Raw genomic sequence first — 19,810 nt, forward strand, 5'->3', positions numbered from 1 at the left:
TTTAGCTAACTAAAAGTTATGAAACTTTGCAATTGGTTCTTATTACTTTTTTTTTAGCTCTGGCTCCCTGCCAGGCCCCCTGATGTGTCTGATGTGTAGACAGCTGGTTGTCTAGGTTCCCAACCACTGTAATCAGGCTGATGACTGGCATCAATGTCTGTACAGGTGCCCCTGCCAGCCACCTTATCTGCAGTAATCCATCACACTTGAAGGCTCTCTGCTCTGTGAAGCCTGAGGTCAGCACAGAACAGCAGAGCACAGGCCAGCAGCCATGATGCCAGCACTAATACTGCAGTAATGCTGCTGGTGAAGAGGACCAATCAGTGAAGGAGCCCGCCCACCGAGGAAACCAGGAAGTTGAGCAATCAAAGCCATGTGCAAGATAAAGGGGGGTGGGAATAACCCTTTAACTGTATTTATCCAAGCCGCTGCAAAATACAATAAGGAGACACTTACAAATAGGAAATCCAAAGTGTTAGAAAAACCATTTAGGTTTCCTCTTGTTTACACCTATTTATATTCAGACATTAGATGTAAGAGATGTATCTTTGATGCACATTTATATTCCTAACTAGTATATTACATATGATATTGAAACGAGACAAGATTATCTTGTCAAACTAATCCGAAAGTGCAGACAACTATTACAATATTGAACCATGCCGCTCTTACTCAAGACAATTGTGTGTAGTCAATACCAAATAAAGGGTACTGCAGTGAAAATTTGTGTCAGAAAGTTATACAGATTTGTAATTTACTTCTATTTAAAAATATCAAGTCTTCCAGTACTTATCAGCTGCTGTATGTCCTGCAGGAAGTGCGTCATAACCATGCTCAGCCGCGATTGGCTGAGCACAGTTATGCTCAGACAATCGCGCCTGAGCACAGTTATGACGCGACAGAGGAGGCTGGCATGAGGGACGCAGGAGCGGGTCGGCCGGCCTCCCGAAGATTACATCAATGTCAGAAGACCGCGGACGGGGGTCGATGAGTATTAGGTATGTATAATGCACTACACTTCCGGGTCCACGGGCGGGGGGCGGGGAACACGGGGAAGGGGGCCATTCACATACATAACATACATTACAAAGTTGTATAACTTTGTAATGTGTGTTATTTTGTGAATAATTTCTTAGTGCCGCACTACCCCTTTAATGTCTCTGTAGGAACACACACCAGCTTTCATGATGTTCTTCAACACTTAGGAACACTTCATCATGTTCCCAGCCTACAATTTAGCGCCTACATCTATTGACCTAGCAGAAGGTCCTGATCGGTTTCCCAGCCTCAATACTGTGATGTGACATGGCGGCTAGCAGACTTTATACAGAAGAGAATGAGCAGTGCTGTTCTCCAACAAGCTGTGGTGAGAGATGGTTTGTACTGGTCTGAGAGGCTCTCTGCACATACAGTGAAGCCTTGGATGACAAGTGACTTGGTTTGAGAGCGTTTTGCAAGACAAGCCAATCAAAATTATAACTCGGAAAACAAGCAAGATTTGGTAATACGAGTCCACATCCTGTTACTGTACTGGGTAGAAAGCTTCTCATATTAACCCACTGCTACCTAATAAACTTCTCCTCCGATAGTCTTCCGTATCAGGGACCCTATAGAACTGTGGAGATCCTCCTGTGGGAGCGAGCAGCTCAGCCTTATCTCTTCTCCCTGCTGCCGGAGGACTGAGTGTGAGTGAGACTTTAGCACCCTCCTACTCCAGTGTTCAGCCTAGATCCAGAGTGCTTCAACTATATGGGGCCTCATCTGGAGATCTCCCACCCCTGCCATGCACTTGTTGCCGCCATCTTGCCTACACATGGCGCTGGATGGTGCATGACCACTGCTTCCCTCTGACCCCTGAATCAACTCCTTCACCGATAGCTGGTACCAGCAGGTCTGCAGCCACCTGAGAACTTGTGTGTGTGGAGGAAGAGTTAACCCATTCTTACTTATACAGCGTTCTTTATTGATACAGAACACCTTACTTACCTTGTTTTTGGGTTGTGGAATGAATCGTCTGCATTTCAGTTATTTTTTTATGGAAAAAATGTGCTTTGATATACAAGTGATTTGGATTACAAGCGCATTTTTAGAATAACTTATGCTCAATCCAAGGTTGCACAATAAAGTATTATAATTGATAGCAGCTCATGTAAAAAGCTGAAACATATGAGGTCGAAAGTCACCCACATGATGTATGACAATGCAAGCAATTACAAAAATAATATTTTATGGGTGCATGTCTGGTCTTATACATAGATTCTGCCCGATGATTCTCTCAAGCATAAAACACATTTCATTAAGTGGGCTACGGAATATCTTGCACAAAATGTTAAAGGGGAACTCCGGCGAATAAAATAAATGGTAGCAGAAAGTTTTACACATTTGTAAATTACTTTTTCAAAAATCTCCAGTCTTCCAGTACTTATCAGCTGCTGTATGTCCTGCAGGAAATGGTGTATTCTTTCCAGTCTTACACAGTGCTCTCTGCTGCCACCTCTGTCCATGTCAGGAACTGTCCAGAGCAGGAGAGGTTTTCTATGGGCATCTAGCTACTGCTAGAGTTGTCCTTCATAATAATACTGAATTAATAGACTGAATATGGTAACAGATCTGTCTATTAAGTTATATAAGTTTTTAGACAGGCATTTCTCTATAGTAAATGTACTGTAGCTTGAAGACTTTCCTTACATATAATATATAAATTGCTTCTTCATGTGTCCCACTGACTGATAAACTGCTTGATGAGCAGTCCATCAGTATATACTATGCAGGTACTACAGTCCTATACATTATCTAGCAGTGTCGTTTATGCACTGTATATATGTGTCATCTCTCATCCATGCGAATGTTTATAAAGGGAACTCTATAGTGGTATAATGGTATAGTAGTGACAAGTCAAAGTGCAATGGATATCAGTGCCGCTTATCCAATTCACCTCCCGAGTTCAGGAAAGTTTTTCCAGCAGTTTTTATAACCTCTGTCCATTCGCTTTGGTTTTATTAATGTGACATAGATGGCAGTAAACGTGTTGGGGGTTTTTTCACCTCGTTCTGGGTCATTTTTCACCTGCATCTGTAGGCTCTTCAATGTCACCAGTCCTGTAGACGTTCTGAAAGAGACATGGCATAGTTACCATACTATAGATCCTGATTTGTAAGCTGATATGTTTAAAGGGGTTATCCCAATATTATCATTTACCATCTAATTACATGGGAATGTGGGTCTCTTGAATGGCGTGGCGGTAGAATATTTACTTGCTATGGGACTGCCATAACATATCCATAAACCAGCAGCATGCTTGCTTTACCTCTGATCCATTCTCTTGGAAGACAAGGATCCCCTGTTTTCATGTGGATATGTAATGTTATAGCCACAAGTTTATTACCATAGATGGTCATACTGGTCTATGATCTACTTTTGGGCTATTTCATCCAAACTGAGCCTTACCACCATTTTTTGAAATTATTAATTTTATAACTTTACCTTCACTGAATAAAAGTTAAATCTACATATTTCTGATAGGTCATGGCAGATATCTGGAAGAATTTTTTTTTACCTGTTTTTGTTAATTATACTTCTACTAAACAACCGCAGCTTGTAACACCCGTAACAAAAAAAAAAAAAGATACAAAGGTTTATGCTGTGATCTAACAAACCTGTTTTGTACAAAACCCTTTGGGGAAAGTAAGGCTATGGACATGCCAGTTAACAAGATTAAATTGTTTAAGGTTTTTGAAACTTCTTTCATCCTTAATTCAGTTTTATGGGTGTCACACATTTGCTATTACGGGCGTTACCATTTACCCTCGTAACACCTGTAACATAAGCATGCATTCTACTTCTGTTAAGCTAGTATTTTTATGGATATTTTTGTTCAACCCAATCACCATTGTTTTTAGCAGTGGTCATTTATAATTTTAAAGCCCCTCCCCTCCCCCCATGGGGGTGTTGTTCAGGTCTGGTGTGGCAGTGTTATCCAGTCACAGTATGGCGGTATTGGCCAGGTCTGGCGGTGTTATCCAGTCACAGTATGGCAGTATTGGTCAGTTCTGGTGTGCCGGTGTTATCCGGTCACAGTATGGGGGTGTTGGTCAGGTCTGGTATGGCGGTGTTATCCAGTCACAGTATGGCAGTATTGGTCAGTTCTGGTGTGCCGGTGTTATCCGGTCACAGTATGGGGGTGTTGGTCAGGTCTGGTATGGCGGTGTTATCCAGTCACAGTATGGGGGTGTTGGTCAGGTCTGGTGTGGTGGTGGTAAATGTGATGCCTGGAGCTATTATCCACTAATCTACCAATCCTGTGGTAAGAATTCCGTCAGACAATATGCAGACCGCTCTAATCATTGGTTCAATGTGGAAATTTGTTTATGTTTTAAGCTGTTAAAAACCATGAAAAACGTGATTCCGAAACCACTCTCCCCAAGATGGTGTGTCTTCAGGTTAAGTGCCTATTGCAGCAGCAGCAGCTGTTAATACGATCCTAAGAGTCTTACTAACATTGGGATTGTAGGCAAGTTTGCATGTTTTTGCTATAGTCAACCTAGATGCCAATATTGTGTGACTGACCGTTATTCTTGCTGGTGGGGGATACCTGTGGGATTGAGAAAACACACAGCTAAAGCCGGGTCAGGGTCTAAACTCTTTTTGGCTATGGCTGATAAAATGTCATAGATTTCTTACCAAAAGGAGTGTATTATTGGACAGAACCACCACATGTGAAGGTAAGTACAGGCCACAACCTTTCCAACACTACGGAGGGTGAGAAGGGTCTATTTTGGAAATGTGAGAAGGGGTGAGATACCATCTTAGAACAATCTTTTGAGACATCTCCCAATGTTTAATCACTTTAGATAAATGTTTAGTCCATCCAAAAGCCTCTCCCCATTCAGTGACAGTATAAGGCTGCGTTCACACTACGTATATTTCAGTCAGTATATTTCAGTAAGTATTGCAACCAAAACCAGGAGTGTATTAAAAACACAGAAAGGCTCTGTCCACACAATGGTGAAATTGAGTGGATGGCCGCCATATAACAGTAAATAACGGCCATTATTTCCCAATATAACAGCCGTTGTTCTAAAATAACAGCAAATATTTGCCATTAAATGGCGGCCATCCACTCAATTTCAACATTGTGTGAACAGATCCTTTCTGTGTTTTTAATCCACTCCTGGTTTTGGTTGCAATACTGACTGAAATATACTGGCTGAAATATACGTAGTGTGAACGCAGCCTAAGAGTGATGTCATTCTAATTACCATTTATTACAGTAAGAGGGTTTATACTCATTATTAAACATAATAAGTGCCCCATAAAATTTAGAGATCCCTCCTTGTGCAGGTCCTAGAGAGGCTGCGGTCCATCTGGGTGACCTGAGATAAAGTGTGTCTAATACAAAGATACTTCTAGAAATCCTTATTTTGGAATTGGAAACATTGCTGTGAGGTCTGAAAACAGTTTAATGTGACCTAAAGCGTTCTTATAATTGTAAGACCACAAAGAACCTAATGATCAAGGGAAATGTCAGGTACTATAGAATATAGATACTGTATGTTAATGGTAGGGATTGAAGGACACTTGTTCATTGACAGGTGTCAGTGTTTGCCTGTACCCCATGCTATTAAAGAAGCTGCCATGCTAGGGGACCAAGTGGGAGGTGGCTTCTACCTGCTTTCTGGTAATTCCCACACATAGAGCTGGGGGAGGGGTATAGCTGCGGTCCTTGCTTTGCTTTATAATCCAGTTGGCTAACTGATGTTGTGAAGTGGCTCTCAAACAAGACAAAGAATGTGCGAGGAAGGAGATGTCTGTACTAATATGACATATTAGTATCCTTCTGGCCCAGTAAATGGGATTTGTATTGCCTTAACAGTAACAGTTTCAAGTTATAATAAACATCGAAGATACAAATGTAAAAAAGACAACTTTTTTTTCCAGTAAATGTGTTAAAAAAACATTTCCACACTCCCTATAAATATTTAAAAAACATATACAAAGGGCTTAAATGTGTCTAAAATTGAGAATATTACTTTTAGAAACCACAGGAGACTGAAAACATTTGTACTATGTAACACCCGTAACATTTCATGTAACACCCGTAACAAAAGAATTATTTTTTTGTATAAAATGTTTACACTATCAAATAAAAATAAATATCTAATATTATAGTATGGGATCTTAACTTTAACCAGTAAAAAAAAAACCTAAGCATAATTATTGTCCAGTTTACAGAGTTTGAAGCTTTTCTTATTCATGTCAGTATGCTAGGTCTTTTTTTAAAAACAAAAAACTGCAATTTCACCACATAACTGAAAAATATACATTGACACGCATTTGTATATACCATAAAAAATATAATATATGTCCTTCAATTTATTTATACACCTAAAGCTGTGCGAATGTAACACCTGTAACAAAGGAATGGCCCTTTTGCTAACCGTATACATGCACATCACTCCAAATATGCCCGACTTTGACTATTGAGTAATAAGACTGGAGTTTTTATAACAGGGAAACCTCCAGGATAATTATAATTATAATATTTATATTAAGAAGGAGATACAGTGGAGGCATAATAGCTCTGGCTCAAAGCTCTGCTCTGTGTATGCCACAAGGGTGAGGACATTCATTATATTAGAGGAAATTATGAGAACAATGTATTCATCACAAAGAGGAACGCTTCACTTGTCTCCTGTTCCTTTCCTGTGATAGAGCCTAGTGTGTCTTGAGCTAGCATTTCCTCTGACCTGTTTATCCTGTTTTCTGGCTTTTTGACCTCGACAATTCTTATTGGACCCTGATTTTGTACCTGAGTATACCGAACATTGCCACCTTGGACTGCTGACTACCCTTTATTATTGTGTGTATTCAGCTCATCTTGTTTTGTGTGTTTACCTTACCGCAGGTGAGAGAACACCGCCAAGTTGTCCGCTGCTGCCTAGGGCAGAGTGTGGCAAGCAGGTAGGAACAGCTGGGGCGGGTGTCAGTGATAGGGACTGTACCGTCTATTTGTCTTTCCAGTCCCCATCCTAACAACTTCGATTCAAAACTCTCCAGTCTTTCAGTACTTATCATCTGCTGTGTGTCCTGCCGGAAGTGGTGTATTCTTTCCAGTTTGACACAGTGCTCTCTGCTGCTACCTCTGTTCATGTCAGGAACTGTCCAAAGCAGGAGAGGTTTTCTGGTTCAATGTTTTTTATTGAAGTTTTTCAAAAGAAAAAATAAAACATACATATATTTAAAAAAACAAAAAAAAAAAACGCAGATACATAAGTCCGTTTTCTATGAGGATTTGCTACTGATCTGGACAGTTCCTGACCCAGACTGAGGTGGCAGCAGAGAGCACTGCGTCAGACTGGAGATTTTTAAATAGAAACAAATTACAAATCTGTATAACTTTATAATACCGTTTTTTGTTTTTTTTTACCAGAGTTTCTTAAGGCAAAGAGGTTTACATGATCTGAGCTGGAATCCGGGCAGAGAGCATAGAGCATAGAGGATACATTACTGAGAAAGTGTAAAAAGAGGATTAATTAAAGGGGTACTGCGGAGAGTAATGATTTTTTTTTTTTCAAATTATTTTTAAACATTGCTTTCATATATTTTATCACATGTTACTAAGTTTGTAATATCTTTATATTACTTAAAAAAAATCTTCAATAAAAATTATTGAACGATAAACATTGTTTTTATGTTACTTTGTAATATAACTTCATTAAAATAGGTGTATAATGATAATAAAGTGGCAGTAGTAAGGGGCGACATAGGCCTCTCTGCTGGCACCAAAGTTCATGTGGAGAACTGCAGGGCTGTCCCCTCTCCCTTGCTCTGATCCAGTGCTGCTGCACGCATGCAGCACTACTGATACAATGTACCATGTACTGTATATTCTTAGTAGGAGAATGTGCCACCCTTCATGCAATGCCATGCCTCTTCCCTCCTATTGCAGGCTAATGAAATGTCACAAAACAAAAAGAAGATTTGCTACTTTTCAGCAATTTTAGGCATAACACAGACATTGATAAATGCCCCCCCCTCCCCCCACTAAAATAAATACATTTTTTAAAAGCTACATTTAAGGGGAATTTTTTTATTTTTTTTTTAGTGATTATTCATTCTTATTGCCTAATGGTACTGGCTTCCACACCTTTAATTACTGTTGTTTAGAACATTGATTTATGTATCCAATCCGTACAATGCCTGATAAGGCTCAATAGGTTATGGCTCTAAAATCTTGGTAGATTTACTTCACCTTTATTCCTTGGAAATAAATAGAGGGGTTGTATTATTGATTGAAATAACATGCCAGCATGGATAACATAGTGCTATATTTATATTTCCTGTTTCTGTAGAAAAGAAGCACCTTGGTCAGAAAAGTGATGTTTCTTGGATATTTAATTGTGTCAATAATAGTGGCAGGTGCTGTAAAACTTCTGCTCTAGTGGACTAATAACATTACTTATCCTATGAAACATATTTATCTTTATTATATTGCCCTCTAGTGGTGAATTATTAGCACTGTTGCGCCGATTTGATTGTCTTTGCACATTTGAAGTTTTCTGCCCTCCAGTGGATTATAAAGGTCAGTGCGATGTACTGATAAATACTTTGCTGTCAGAAAAGACCAGAGTAATTTAGGAGTGAAACCTTTAATGATTAACCAGAAAATTAGATTTGCAAGCTTTCAGAGTAATTCCATAGGCAAGCTTCCAAATTAGAAAAGAAAGATATGGTAAGATATTAAAGTATTGTATTGCCCCCCAAAAATTATACAAATCACGAATATACACTTATTCGGGAAATGCACATATAGGGGGAGATTTATCAAACATGGTGTAAAGTGAAACTGGCTCAGTTGCCCCTAGCAACCAATCAGATTCCACCTTTCACTTTCCAAAGAGTCTGTGAAGAATGAAAGGAGCAATCTGATTGGTTGCTAGGGGCAACTGAGCCAGTTTCACTTTACACCATGTTTGATAATTCTCCCCCAAAGTGCTTTTTTCCCTGCACTTACTCTTCCCATCACCATAACACTTGCTTATTATTTAAAGCGTAATTGTTATATTTTTTTTTTATTGCAGAAATCAGTAGTATAAGAAATTTTAAGAAAGCCTCCTTCTGTACTCAAGAAGCAATCTCCCAGCCTTCCCCCCTGACTTCTTATCTGTGCATTATCAGGAAAACAAGCTCTGCTCTCCCATTCTATCCTTATGGAAGGGGGAGGGGCCGAGGGAGATAAGGGAGCAGGAAGAGGTGACATGAAGGTCAGCTGTTTGTAGACTCTCTGGGCACCTAAAACGTAGGATTCTGGGGTCAGAAAGGTCAGTGCTTATCTATGAACTTACTGAGAGAAGATTCCAGGGTGTTGTGCTTTGCAAGACTGCTCCGTGCTCAGTCACTCCTAACAGCCCCTCCCCTCTCCATAGCCACATAATGGAGACAGAAATCCTGCTTCTTCTGAAGAGAGGGGGGAGGCTGGGAGATTGCTTTTTCAGTCCAGAAGGAAAGTCTTTTGGTTTATAAAGCCTATTACAGAGTTTCTTAAAATCGCTTGTACTGTTGATATTTAATGTTTTCAAAAAAATTACCCTGAAATGACAGTTACGCTTTAAGTCTGTTCCCAGCCTGGCTCTGGGACATAGGAGAAGAAGTCTGTACACTGGGCCCACCTCCAAGTCACCAAACAAATCTATTTGCATATTTAATGAAGTGAGGCTATTACCGGAACTGCGTGGCGCAGTGAAGAATTAACTACACTGCTACTGATCTGGTAGTAGTAAAAACTTTCTTTATTTGCTCTGCTGGTACATTAACCCCTTCCCGTCACTACAGCCTATGACTGATGCTGCAGTAACGTTAATTAATCAACCAACCATTGCAGCATCTATGGGAAGGACAGAGGGACAACCAGAGGCCTCACTGAAGCCTCCGACGTCAAAGTGACAATAAAAAATAATGGTAAATAAAAAAAAAACACTTTGAGATTTAAATCGAGAATTGTCCATAATATTTAAAAATGTGATTTTATTTTTAAGCAATATCACCCAGACATAGCCATAATTAAGATAAGCCAAATTAATAAAACAGGGGCTGTGATCGCACGCAGTAAAGCAGGAGTCGAAGCAAGCAGGAGTCGGGACCAGGTAATGTATGCCCGGCCCCCTGCAGCCCCGATTGCCCCCAGCCCCGGCCATACATCGCCCGCAGCCCCAGGCCGCCCAGATGGCTCCCCCGATGGCCCCCCGCAGCCCCGATCAGCCAGCCGCCCCGATCAGCCGGCCGCCCGTAGTCCCGGCCACTCCGAACGCCCCCCCCTGCAGCCCCGGCCGCCCCCCCCCCCCCCCCGGGCAATCGGGGCTGCGGGGGGGAGAGGGGCGATCGGTGCAGGCGGCTAATAGGGCTGCGGGCGGCTGATCGGGGCTGCGGGGGGGCGGCTGGCTGGAGCTTATACTTTACCTGGTCCTGCTCCAGCTTGCTGAAAACACCGGGACTCCCGGAGTAAGCCGGAGCCGGGATCAGGGAAAGTATATGCTCCGGCGGCCGGGGGGTTAACGGGGCGGACTGCAGACAAAATCGCAGCAGGGATCTTCATCCCTGCTGCGATTTTGTCTGCCATTGACTAAACCAGGACAGGATACGCAGCGAGTTTCACGTCCTGTGTGTTTGTACCCTAAGAAAATAACTGAATGTTTGGAAAAGTTTTTACAGACTTAAATTAACATTATACATATGGCCATTAGATGGCTCCCTCTGTTCTGATATTTGGTCTTTTCTCTGTGGAGAAAAGAGACCAAACACAGGAAGTCCCAGTCCTTTGTGCGCTCACAGAAATGGCTTGGTAATGATTGACAGCGATTCCTGAGTGTGCACAGAGCGGGACAAGTCTTCACTGTGCATGTGTACAGCTGCTGCATGTCCACATCCAGTAGCAGAGAATCCTGGGGGAGCTTGCATTGTATGGTCAGCTCTCCTGTCACACAGCACCAAAACTTTTGTAACCTACAGTGACATACTAACTGAATTGTTACTCAAAAAGCATTGTCTCCTGGTAAGTTGCATGGCTGATAATAGAATTAGTAAAAGTTAATATAATTAGTCTCAGTTGATATAGAAAACAAAGAAACAACCAAATATTGGCACGGAGGGAGCATGGACCGCAGTTTAGCCATATGTATAACATTAATTTATCCTTAGAAAACTTTCAAAATAAAGAGAGTATATTGTGATCACAAACCCTGTTGATTTCTTTAAAAATATATATTTTTTAATTAGTCTACCTCTTTAAGAAATGATGGATTTTGAGTTATTTCTATTCACTCACCTCAGTGGACTGATCTGCGGCTCTAGAATGTGAGCACACCACTAGATTCACACTACTGGAGGACAGAGTGTCGGCCGTGTTATCCCCATCGGCAGCTGAAAGACCAGACAAAACTAATGCACTTGAAAATCCTTTCTTTCCAAAGAGAAGGCTAAGAGTAGAGTTGGTGGATAATGTATGGCCAGACTCGTGCAGCTCTCTTGTCTGCTCATGAATATTCCTGACCGCTGATGCAGGAGACACTGCCGCGGGAGGATACTGGGAGCGAGAGGCATTGGTTAAGCAGTGGTGGCTGGAGGATAATCTTCTCACCCCTTTATAATTTTCTGGACAGGTAGTAGGGCATTTTTCCATGTTTGGCCCAGAAAGGCTGGAAAGAAGATGGATTTGGTTTAAGGATGAATGTGTATAGGCCGACTGACTCCGATATTTTCTTTTTCCTAAAAAAAAAAAAAAAGATAAAAAAAAAAAAAGATAAAGAATCCAATGGCCTAATGAAGCTTTTTCTCTGAATAATATTTATCAGAAGGGGCAGTTTATACTAAAAGCTGTGGTGCTATATATATATATATATATATATATATATATATATATATGTAATTCACCATACCTGGCGAGCAGTTGCCTACCACAAGACCACAATGCCACTAGAAGCCAACAAGCTTCAAACTTAATTCTTATTCTTTCTGATAAAAACCCTCAGCATTAATAATTGCACAGTAACAAATAAAGACCAGAAAACACAAGACCCTTGACTATAAGATATACTGGCTGGTTTGGTGTTAGGGGAGCTCTAATGCAGCTGCTTAGGACTGTGGGCGTTTATAGCTGGTAGCAGTGTCGGACTGGGTTACCTTGGGCCCACCAGGGAATATTTTATTCTAGGGGCCCACCCTGCAAACACCAGATATACCCAGCGCCAAAATGTTCACATTACTATAGCGACTTTGCACAGTGCTGTGTATGTGACCGGCAATGCTCACTCACTGTTAGTAACTGGTCAGACACTCTATGCCAGGGATGGGGAACGTTCGGCCTTTTAGCTGTTGCAAAACTACAATTCCTATCATGCCTGGACAGCCGAAGGCTGATCTACCAGCACGTTTCCTTAACTTAATAGCCAATTTTTGTGTGATTAGTTCCCTTTAAAGGGGTGCTCCGGAAAAAATTCTTTCAAATGAACTGATGTCAGAAACTTATACAGATTTGAAATTTACTTCTATTTAAAAATCTCCAGTCTTCCAGTACTTATCAGCTGCTGTAGGTCCTGCAGAAAGTGGTGTATTTTTTCCAGTGCTCTCTGCTGACCCCTCTGTCCATGTCAGGAACTGTCCAGAGCAGCAGCAAATGCCCATAGAAAACCTCTCCTGCTTTGGACAGTTCCTGACATAGACAGAGGTGGCAGCAGAGAGCACTGTGTTAGACTGAAAAGAATATGCCACTTCCTGCAGGACATACATCAGCTAATAAGTACTGGAAGACTGGAGATTTTTAAATATAAGTAATTAACAAATCTATATAATTATCTGACACCAGTTGGTTTGAAAAAGAAAAAATGACAGAGCACCACTTTATGGGCACTGTGGCTGGCATTTACAGGGTATCAAAAAAATGAGTGCCATGGAAGAGAACACTATTTCATAAAAATGTGTACTGTAAAATATATATACACCATACAATCCTTTAATTTAAAAAAAAGGAAAATAAATATTTTAATTTTGGGACAATTATCTGTAAAAATGTTACCCATGTTCTTTACCCGCTACAATGGAAAGTCAATTTGGAGGCAATGTGCCAATACGTCAATATGTTGGAAAATCTTGCAAATATGAAATTTAAATGGAATGATCAGCAGGTGAAATGTGACAATGTAAGGATGCGGCACTGCAACAATCCCAAGTCTTTCTAGTCGGAGATGTCGCACTGGTTTCCTTTCCACAGCTCCTTCTAGCAGTGCGGCATTGCTGCCATAGGATTTAATGTTCTGCAATAAGACAACATTCTACCTTTTGTCTGATGGACTTTATTCTCCAATGTTTTGGTCCCTGAGCCTGTATGAGAAGCGTTTGGTGAGTTCTGGAAGCTTTCACTGTTAATGCTTTCTGAGTTGATGGTTACTGATGACAATCCACCTTCACAAGGAGCCTCTTCATGAATGCTTCCATCATTGTGGCTTCTATCATAATCTTTTTTCATTCTGAAAGTAATAAACAACCCACAATCACTAGAAAAGGGGAACGTCAGCAAGTACTTATCAGCTGCTGTATGACCTTCAGGAAATGGTGTATTCTTTCCAGTTTTACACAGTGCTCTCTGCTGCCACCTCTGTCCATGTCAGGAACTGTCCATAGCAGGAAAGGTTTTCTATGGAAATTTGCTACTGCTCTGGACAGTTCCTGACATGGACACAAGGTGGCAGCAGAGAGCACTATATAAGACTGAAAAGAAAACACCCCTTCCTGCAGGACATACAGTAGCTGATAAGTACTGGAAGACTGGAGATTTTAAAATTGAAATAAATTACGCAGTTGATTTGAAACAAAAAAAAAGTTCCCCTTTAATAGGAGTCTAGAATCCATTTTTGAAAGATGTGTAATTACAATTGTCAGTTACATTACAGGAGTTTGCTTTTCCCTCATATTACATTGTACGTCTACCCTTTTATACTACCAGAGATGATGACTGTTTGGTAGAGTTTGGTTTAGCAATACTTACATCAGCCATTTTGTTTGAAACCATGAGGTAATAATGTCAAAGTTGACTGGTCCACCCAATAACTTTTTGAGTTGACTGTGTGTCCCCAGGTAAGATGTAGTCAGCGGAGATACGTATATGGGATACCCCAGGGGTTGGTCACAGGACGAGTTGATTAAATTTCTTAAAACATGTTTGTTGTTTTGAATGCTTCCTCTTTCATGATCCCGATTCCGGAGAAAGATCAGCTCCTGTTGTTGTCCAGCCCAAAGTCCTCTCACACATTCCTTATTTACCTGCAACCATAGGACATTATTATAGACAGCAGCTACACTAGGGGGGGATTTATCAAACTGGTGTAAAGTAGAATTGTCTTAGTTGCCCCTGGCAACCAATAAGATTCCATTATTCTTTCTTCACAGATTCTTTGAAAAATATAAGGTGGAATCTGATTGGTTGCTAGGGGCAACTAAGACAATTCTACTTTACATCAGTTTAATAAATCTCCCCCATAGTGTTTCTAATACTTTATTATATGATATAAACAAGTGGAATAACTGGTCATGTTTCTATCTTTTATAGCTGTGAATGTAATGAATTCTGTAATATATCTATATCATAAAAATCAAAGTCTGTCTGTCTGTCTGTCCTCTATAGACTTCCAAACGCCTGAACCGTTTGACCCCAAATTTGGCACACAGATACATTGGGTGCCCGGGAAGGTTATTGCGAAGGTCCCGTCCCCGCCAGATGTACAGGAGGGGAGGGGGAGGGGAAAGAGAGGCGCCCCATAGAGATGAATTGGAAAATTGCCTCACTGCAAACACAGGTGATATAATTAGCTGCAGCTGACACGGCAGTTGGAGCCTTAGCAACCAATAGGATTACTGCTTTCATTTTCACAGGGAGCAATGGTTGCTAGGGAAGCTGCCTCACAACATCCACAGTAATAACTGGTAGACCCCCTACTCCATCTATACAGTACATGTATACAGGACCCCCTACTCCATCTATACAGTACATGTATATACAGGACCCCCTACTCCAACTATACAGTACATATATATACAGGACCCCCTACTCCATCTATACAGTACATGTATATACAGGACCCCCTACTCCATCTATACAGTACATGTATATACAGGACCCCCTACTCCATCTATACAGTACATGTATATACAGGACCCCCTACTCCATCTATACAGTACATGTATATACAGGACCCCCTACTCCATCTATACAGTACATGTATATACAGGGCCCCCTACTCCATCTATACAGTACATGTATATACAGGACCCCCTACTCCATCTATACAGTACATGTATATACAGGACCCCCTACTCCATCTATACAGTACATGTATATACAGGACCCCCTACTCCATCTATACAGTACATATATATACAGGACCTCCTACTCCATCTATACAGTACATGTATATACAGGACCCCCTACTCCATCCATACAGTACATGTATATACAGGGCACAACAGGTATACCAAACTGTGACTGGATAACACTGCTACACCAGACCTGACCAATACCGCCATACTGTGCTGGATAACACTGTCATATCAGACCTGACCAATACCGCCATACTGTGACTGGATAACATTGCCAGACCTGACCAATACCGCCATACTGTGACTGGGTAACACCGCCACACCAGACCTGACCAATACCGCCATACTGTGACTGGATAACACTGCCACACCAGACCTGACCAATACCGCCATACTGTGACTGGATAACACTGCCACATCAGACCTGACCAATACCGCTATACTGTGCTGGATAACACTGTCATACCAGACCTGACCAATACCGCCATACTGTGACTGGATAACACTGCCATACCAGACCTGACCAATACCGCCATACTGTGCTGGATAACACTGTCATACCAGACCTGACCAATACCGCCATACTGTGACTGGATAACACTGCCATACCAGACCTGACCAATACCGACAAACTGTGACAGGGTAACACCGCCACACCAGTCCTGACCAATACCACCATACTGTGACTGGATAACACCATCATATCAGACCTGACCAATACAGCCATACTGTGACTGGATAACACCGCTATACCAGACCTGACCAATACCACCATACCGTTACTGGATAACACCACCACACCAGACCTGACCAATACCGCCATACTGTGACTGGATAACACCCCCATACCAGACATGACCAATACCGACACACTGTGACTGAATAACACTGCCATACGGGTAAATACAACCCTGCAGGTATACAGGATACCACAGGTATACAGGACCCCAAAACTATACACTACAAGTGCACGGGACCTCCACAAAACTATACACTACAGGTATACAGGACCCCAAAACTATACACTACAGGTATACAGGAACTCCACCAACTATATACTACAGGTATATAGGACCCCAAACTATACACTACAGGTATACAGGACCTCAAAACCATACACTACAGGTATACAGGATCTACACCAACTCTATAATACAGGTATACAGCACCTTCACCAACTCTATACTACAAGTATACAGGACCCCAAATATACTACAGGTATACAGGAACTCCACCAGCTATATACTACAGGTATATAGGACCCCAAACTATACACTACAGGTATACAGGACCTCCACCAACTCTATACTATAGTTATACAGGACCCTCAAACTATTTACTACAGGTATACAGGACCCCCGAACTATATACTACAGGTATACAAGACCTCCACCAATTATACACTACAGGTATCCAGGACCCTCAAACTATAAACTACAGGTATACAAGACCTCCACCAACTATACATTACAGGTATACAGCACCAACTATATACTACAGGTATACAGGACCCCCAAACTATACAGTACAGGTATACAGGACCTTCACCAACTGTACACTGTAGGTATACAGGACCTTCCTCAACTATACACTATAGGTATACAGCCCCCCCCCCCAACTATGCACTACAGATATGCGAGACCCCTAAAAACTATACATTGTGGGTATACAGAACCCCTCCAACTATGCACTACAGGTATACACTAATTCCACTGATTAACTCAGATGAAACAATACCTTTAGCTTGACCTCCTGGGCACCATAGAACAAATCTAATTAACACACTGACACTTTATACCCGGGCAGCGCCGGGTACATTTTCTAGTATATTATAAAGAGACAATGACATCCTCCTCATTTTCCAGCAACCTGCAATCCCTCTTCCCTCTCCAGTCCCTAAAGTAAGTATGGAGAGGAACAGACATGCACATCAATGGGAGATGCAGCTGCAGTCTTGGTGCCTCAATATTTCAGTAAAACAGAGTAAGTGGAAGAAGGCAGGGAAGCATGGAGAGACGACATCTGAGAGTAAAGAAAACAATCCGGACCACTTATAAATCGTAAACAGGAAAATATATCCAATAATAGAAATACTAAAAAATTATAGATGTTGGGGACAACTTTTTTGGTCATGCTTCATCTACGGTTGAAGATGAATAAGGCCACAAAGTGAGAAATAAAGTGATTCTGTGCACTAGAACATAATACTATACTATAGTTAAAGGGATACTCTGGTAAAAAAAAAATTAAATTAACAAAGTTACACGGATTTGTAAATTATTTTTATTTAAAAATCTCCAGTCTTCCAGTACCTATCAGCTGGTGTCTGTCCTGCAGGGAGTGGTCTACTATTTCCAGTCTGACACAGTGCTTTCTGCTGCCACCTCTGTCCATGTCAGGGACTGTCCAGAGCTGGAGTGGTTTTCTATGAGGATTTGCTACTGCTCTGGACAGTTCCTGACATGGACAGAGGTGGCAGCAGAGAGCACTGTGTCAGACTACAAATAACACACCACTTCCTGCAGGACATACAGCAACTGATAAGTACTGGGAGACTGGAGATTTTTAAATAGAAATAATTTACAAATACATATAACTTTTTGACACCAGTTGATTTGAAATAAATAAATAAATAAAATCATTTTTCACCAGCATACCCCTTCAAATGATGCAGATAGACTGAACAGGTTTTTCTTACCTGTAATTTCACTACCAGTTTAAAAGCAATGCACAATGTTTTTACAGGATTTTTCAAAGCAGATTTTGAAATGCTGCAGCTGAGTTAATCCATAGTAAGAGGATTTTATCAGTCATTGGTTTTCGGAGAACAAATGAGGATGCAGAGAAAAGTATCCCCAGGCCCATTATGACAAAGAAATATAGGTCTAAGAAGAATAAACATGTCAGTTCCAGACTGTCTGAAGGTAACTCATTAGATTTACATAGTGACTTCTTGTCGCCAATTAACAGAACGTTTTCCCAGGACTCCTGCTGAGCTTCTTATTATCAGAAGCCAAAAATGGGTCAGGGCAGAAGCAGAAAGCACAGACGCTTGCACAATGCATTCCCAAAGAGTGAAGAAATAGCCTCGGCTTTTTCCATCATGCCAGCTATATAGAACTATATGGCTGACATTTCTTTCCTTGTATGAACACCATTTTCACCAGCCTCTCCACAATGACACGTGGCAAAATCTTCAATCTGGTCAACCTAGCCAAATCCAATAGTGACATAGTGTCTCTGCACTTACATACAGATCATAAAGTTGTAATAAACGCACACAAAAGACCCTGGATGGGAATACATAGCACACAAATATATAATCGTACAGGACTAGATGCCCTGATAAGCCCCCTGGTCCACAGGATAGGTTATTAATTGTTGTTTGGTGAGCACCAGCTGTTCGGCAGCCGCACTACAGTGGGAAGGGAACCAGAATAATTTGGCTCAGCTTTCTGTCTGGCAGCGCCGTTGGTTACTGCAGTAGATGCTATAGGGAGCAGAGCCAACTGTTCTGTTATCATTGATAAAAGCTGATCAATAGGGGAATCATACGGTTACTAAATAAAATCCACTAAGCAAAAGACCAATTACCGCTCCTTCTGCCACCACACAGTAACAATGTCTCAGACAGGTAGCACAATGCACTGGATTCTTCATTCATGCTTTTACTGTATAGTGCCCCCCCACCCCACCACTGTGAAGGATGGAAGATGGTGGTGCACTGACTGTACTACTACTGTACTGTATATGTGTGGCGTGTAGGTGGTGTAGCAGCTGCGAACGGTCACTTGCTAGGTGGTAGAGTGCGACTCCACTACAATGGTGGTTGGTCGGTGGAGTATAGTTCAGCCAGATAGTATAGTGTCGTGAGGCAAATGCTAAATCAACACACTGGTATAGAGCACACCTGCTTTTAGTTTTTTTGTGGTTGGCTATACCTTTTCCCACTCGTCGGTGACCTGCTGGGTTGTGATGGGTCCCTTGGGCGCTTATCACGATGGTCCGGAGTGGATTGATGACCCACCTGGACTGTCTGTATCGCCCCCCCACAGAAAGGGGAGATGACCCAGGGCGGTGTAGCTGCTGTGTAGGTGCTAGTACAATAACCACTGAGTCCTGGTTAAATAAACTCTTCCTTTAATGATGAATATGTTAGCATACAAGTAGACAGTCAGTTTGGACTTGACTTGGCTAGATCTGCACCGAGAACTGCAGAGGTAGTGAAAGTAGAGTAGCAGTGCTGACTTGGTTGCGTTTTGAGAAGAATAGAGTGAGTTCAAAGGAGAGGAGTTTGTCTTGAGAGTCCCAACCCAATGTAGTACTGTGCTCTGCCGGAACTTTAGAAGAAGTAGAAGGATCCTTGAGAATACTTGAAAGAAGAAGAATGCCCATGTTTTGACCTTTGTCGCTGTAACCACCTGTTGCCCTACAGTGTCGCATGAAC

At 41.6% G+C, this 19,810-nt stretch overlaps 1 protein-coding gene across 1 annotated transcript in view; it reads right to left on the bottom strand.

The window, feature by feature from the left end:
• Positions 1-2,208: 2,208 nt before the first annotated feature.
• The window catches only part of PCNX2 (pecanex 2), a 105,272-nt gene continuing 87,670 nt past the window's right edge, over positions 2,209-19,810 (bottom strand). The window contains exons 28-31 of the mRNA XM_069954417.1: positions 14,036-14,310; positions 13,327-13,517; positions 11,321-11,760; positions 2,209-3,109 (exon numbers count right to left, since the gene is read on the bottom strand). Of these exons, the coding sequence (XP_069810518.1) occupies positions 3,056-3,109; positions 11,321-11,760; positions 13,327-13,517; positions 14,036-14,310 (960 nt within the window). The 3' untranslated portion in view covers positions 2,209-3,055. The remainder of the gene's footprint in view (positions 3,110-11,320; positions 11,761-13,326; positions 13,518-14,035; positions 14,311-19,810) is intronic.

The sequence above is a fragment of the Dendropsophus ebraccatus genome, chromosome 15 (genome assembly GCF_027789765.1).
Source record: "Dendropsophus ebraccatus isolate aDenEbr1 chromosome 15, aDenEbr1.pat, whole genome shotgun sequence".
In the NCBI taxonomy this organism is placed as follows: Eukaryota; Metazoa; Chordata; class Amphibia; order Anura; family Hylidae; genus Dendropsophus; species Dendropsophus ebraccatus.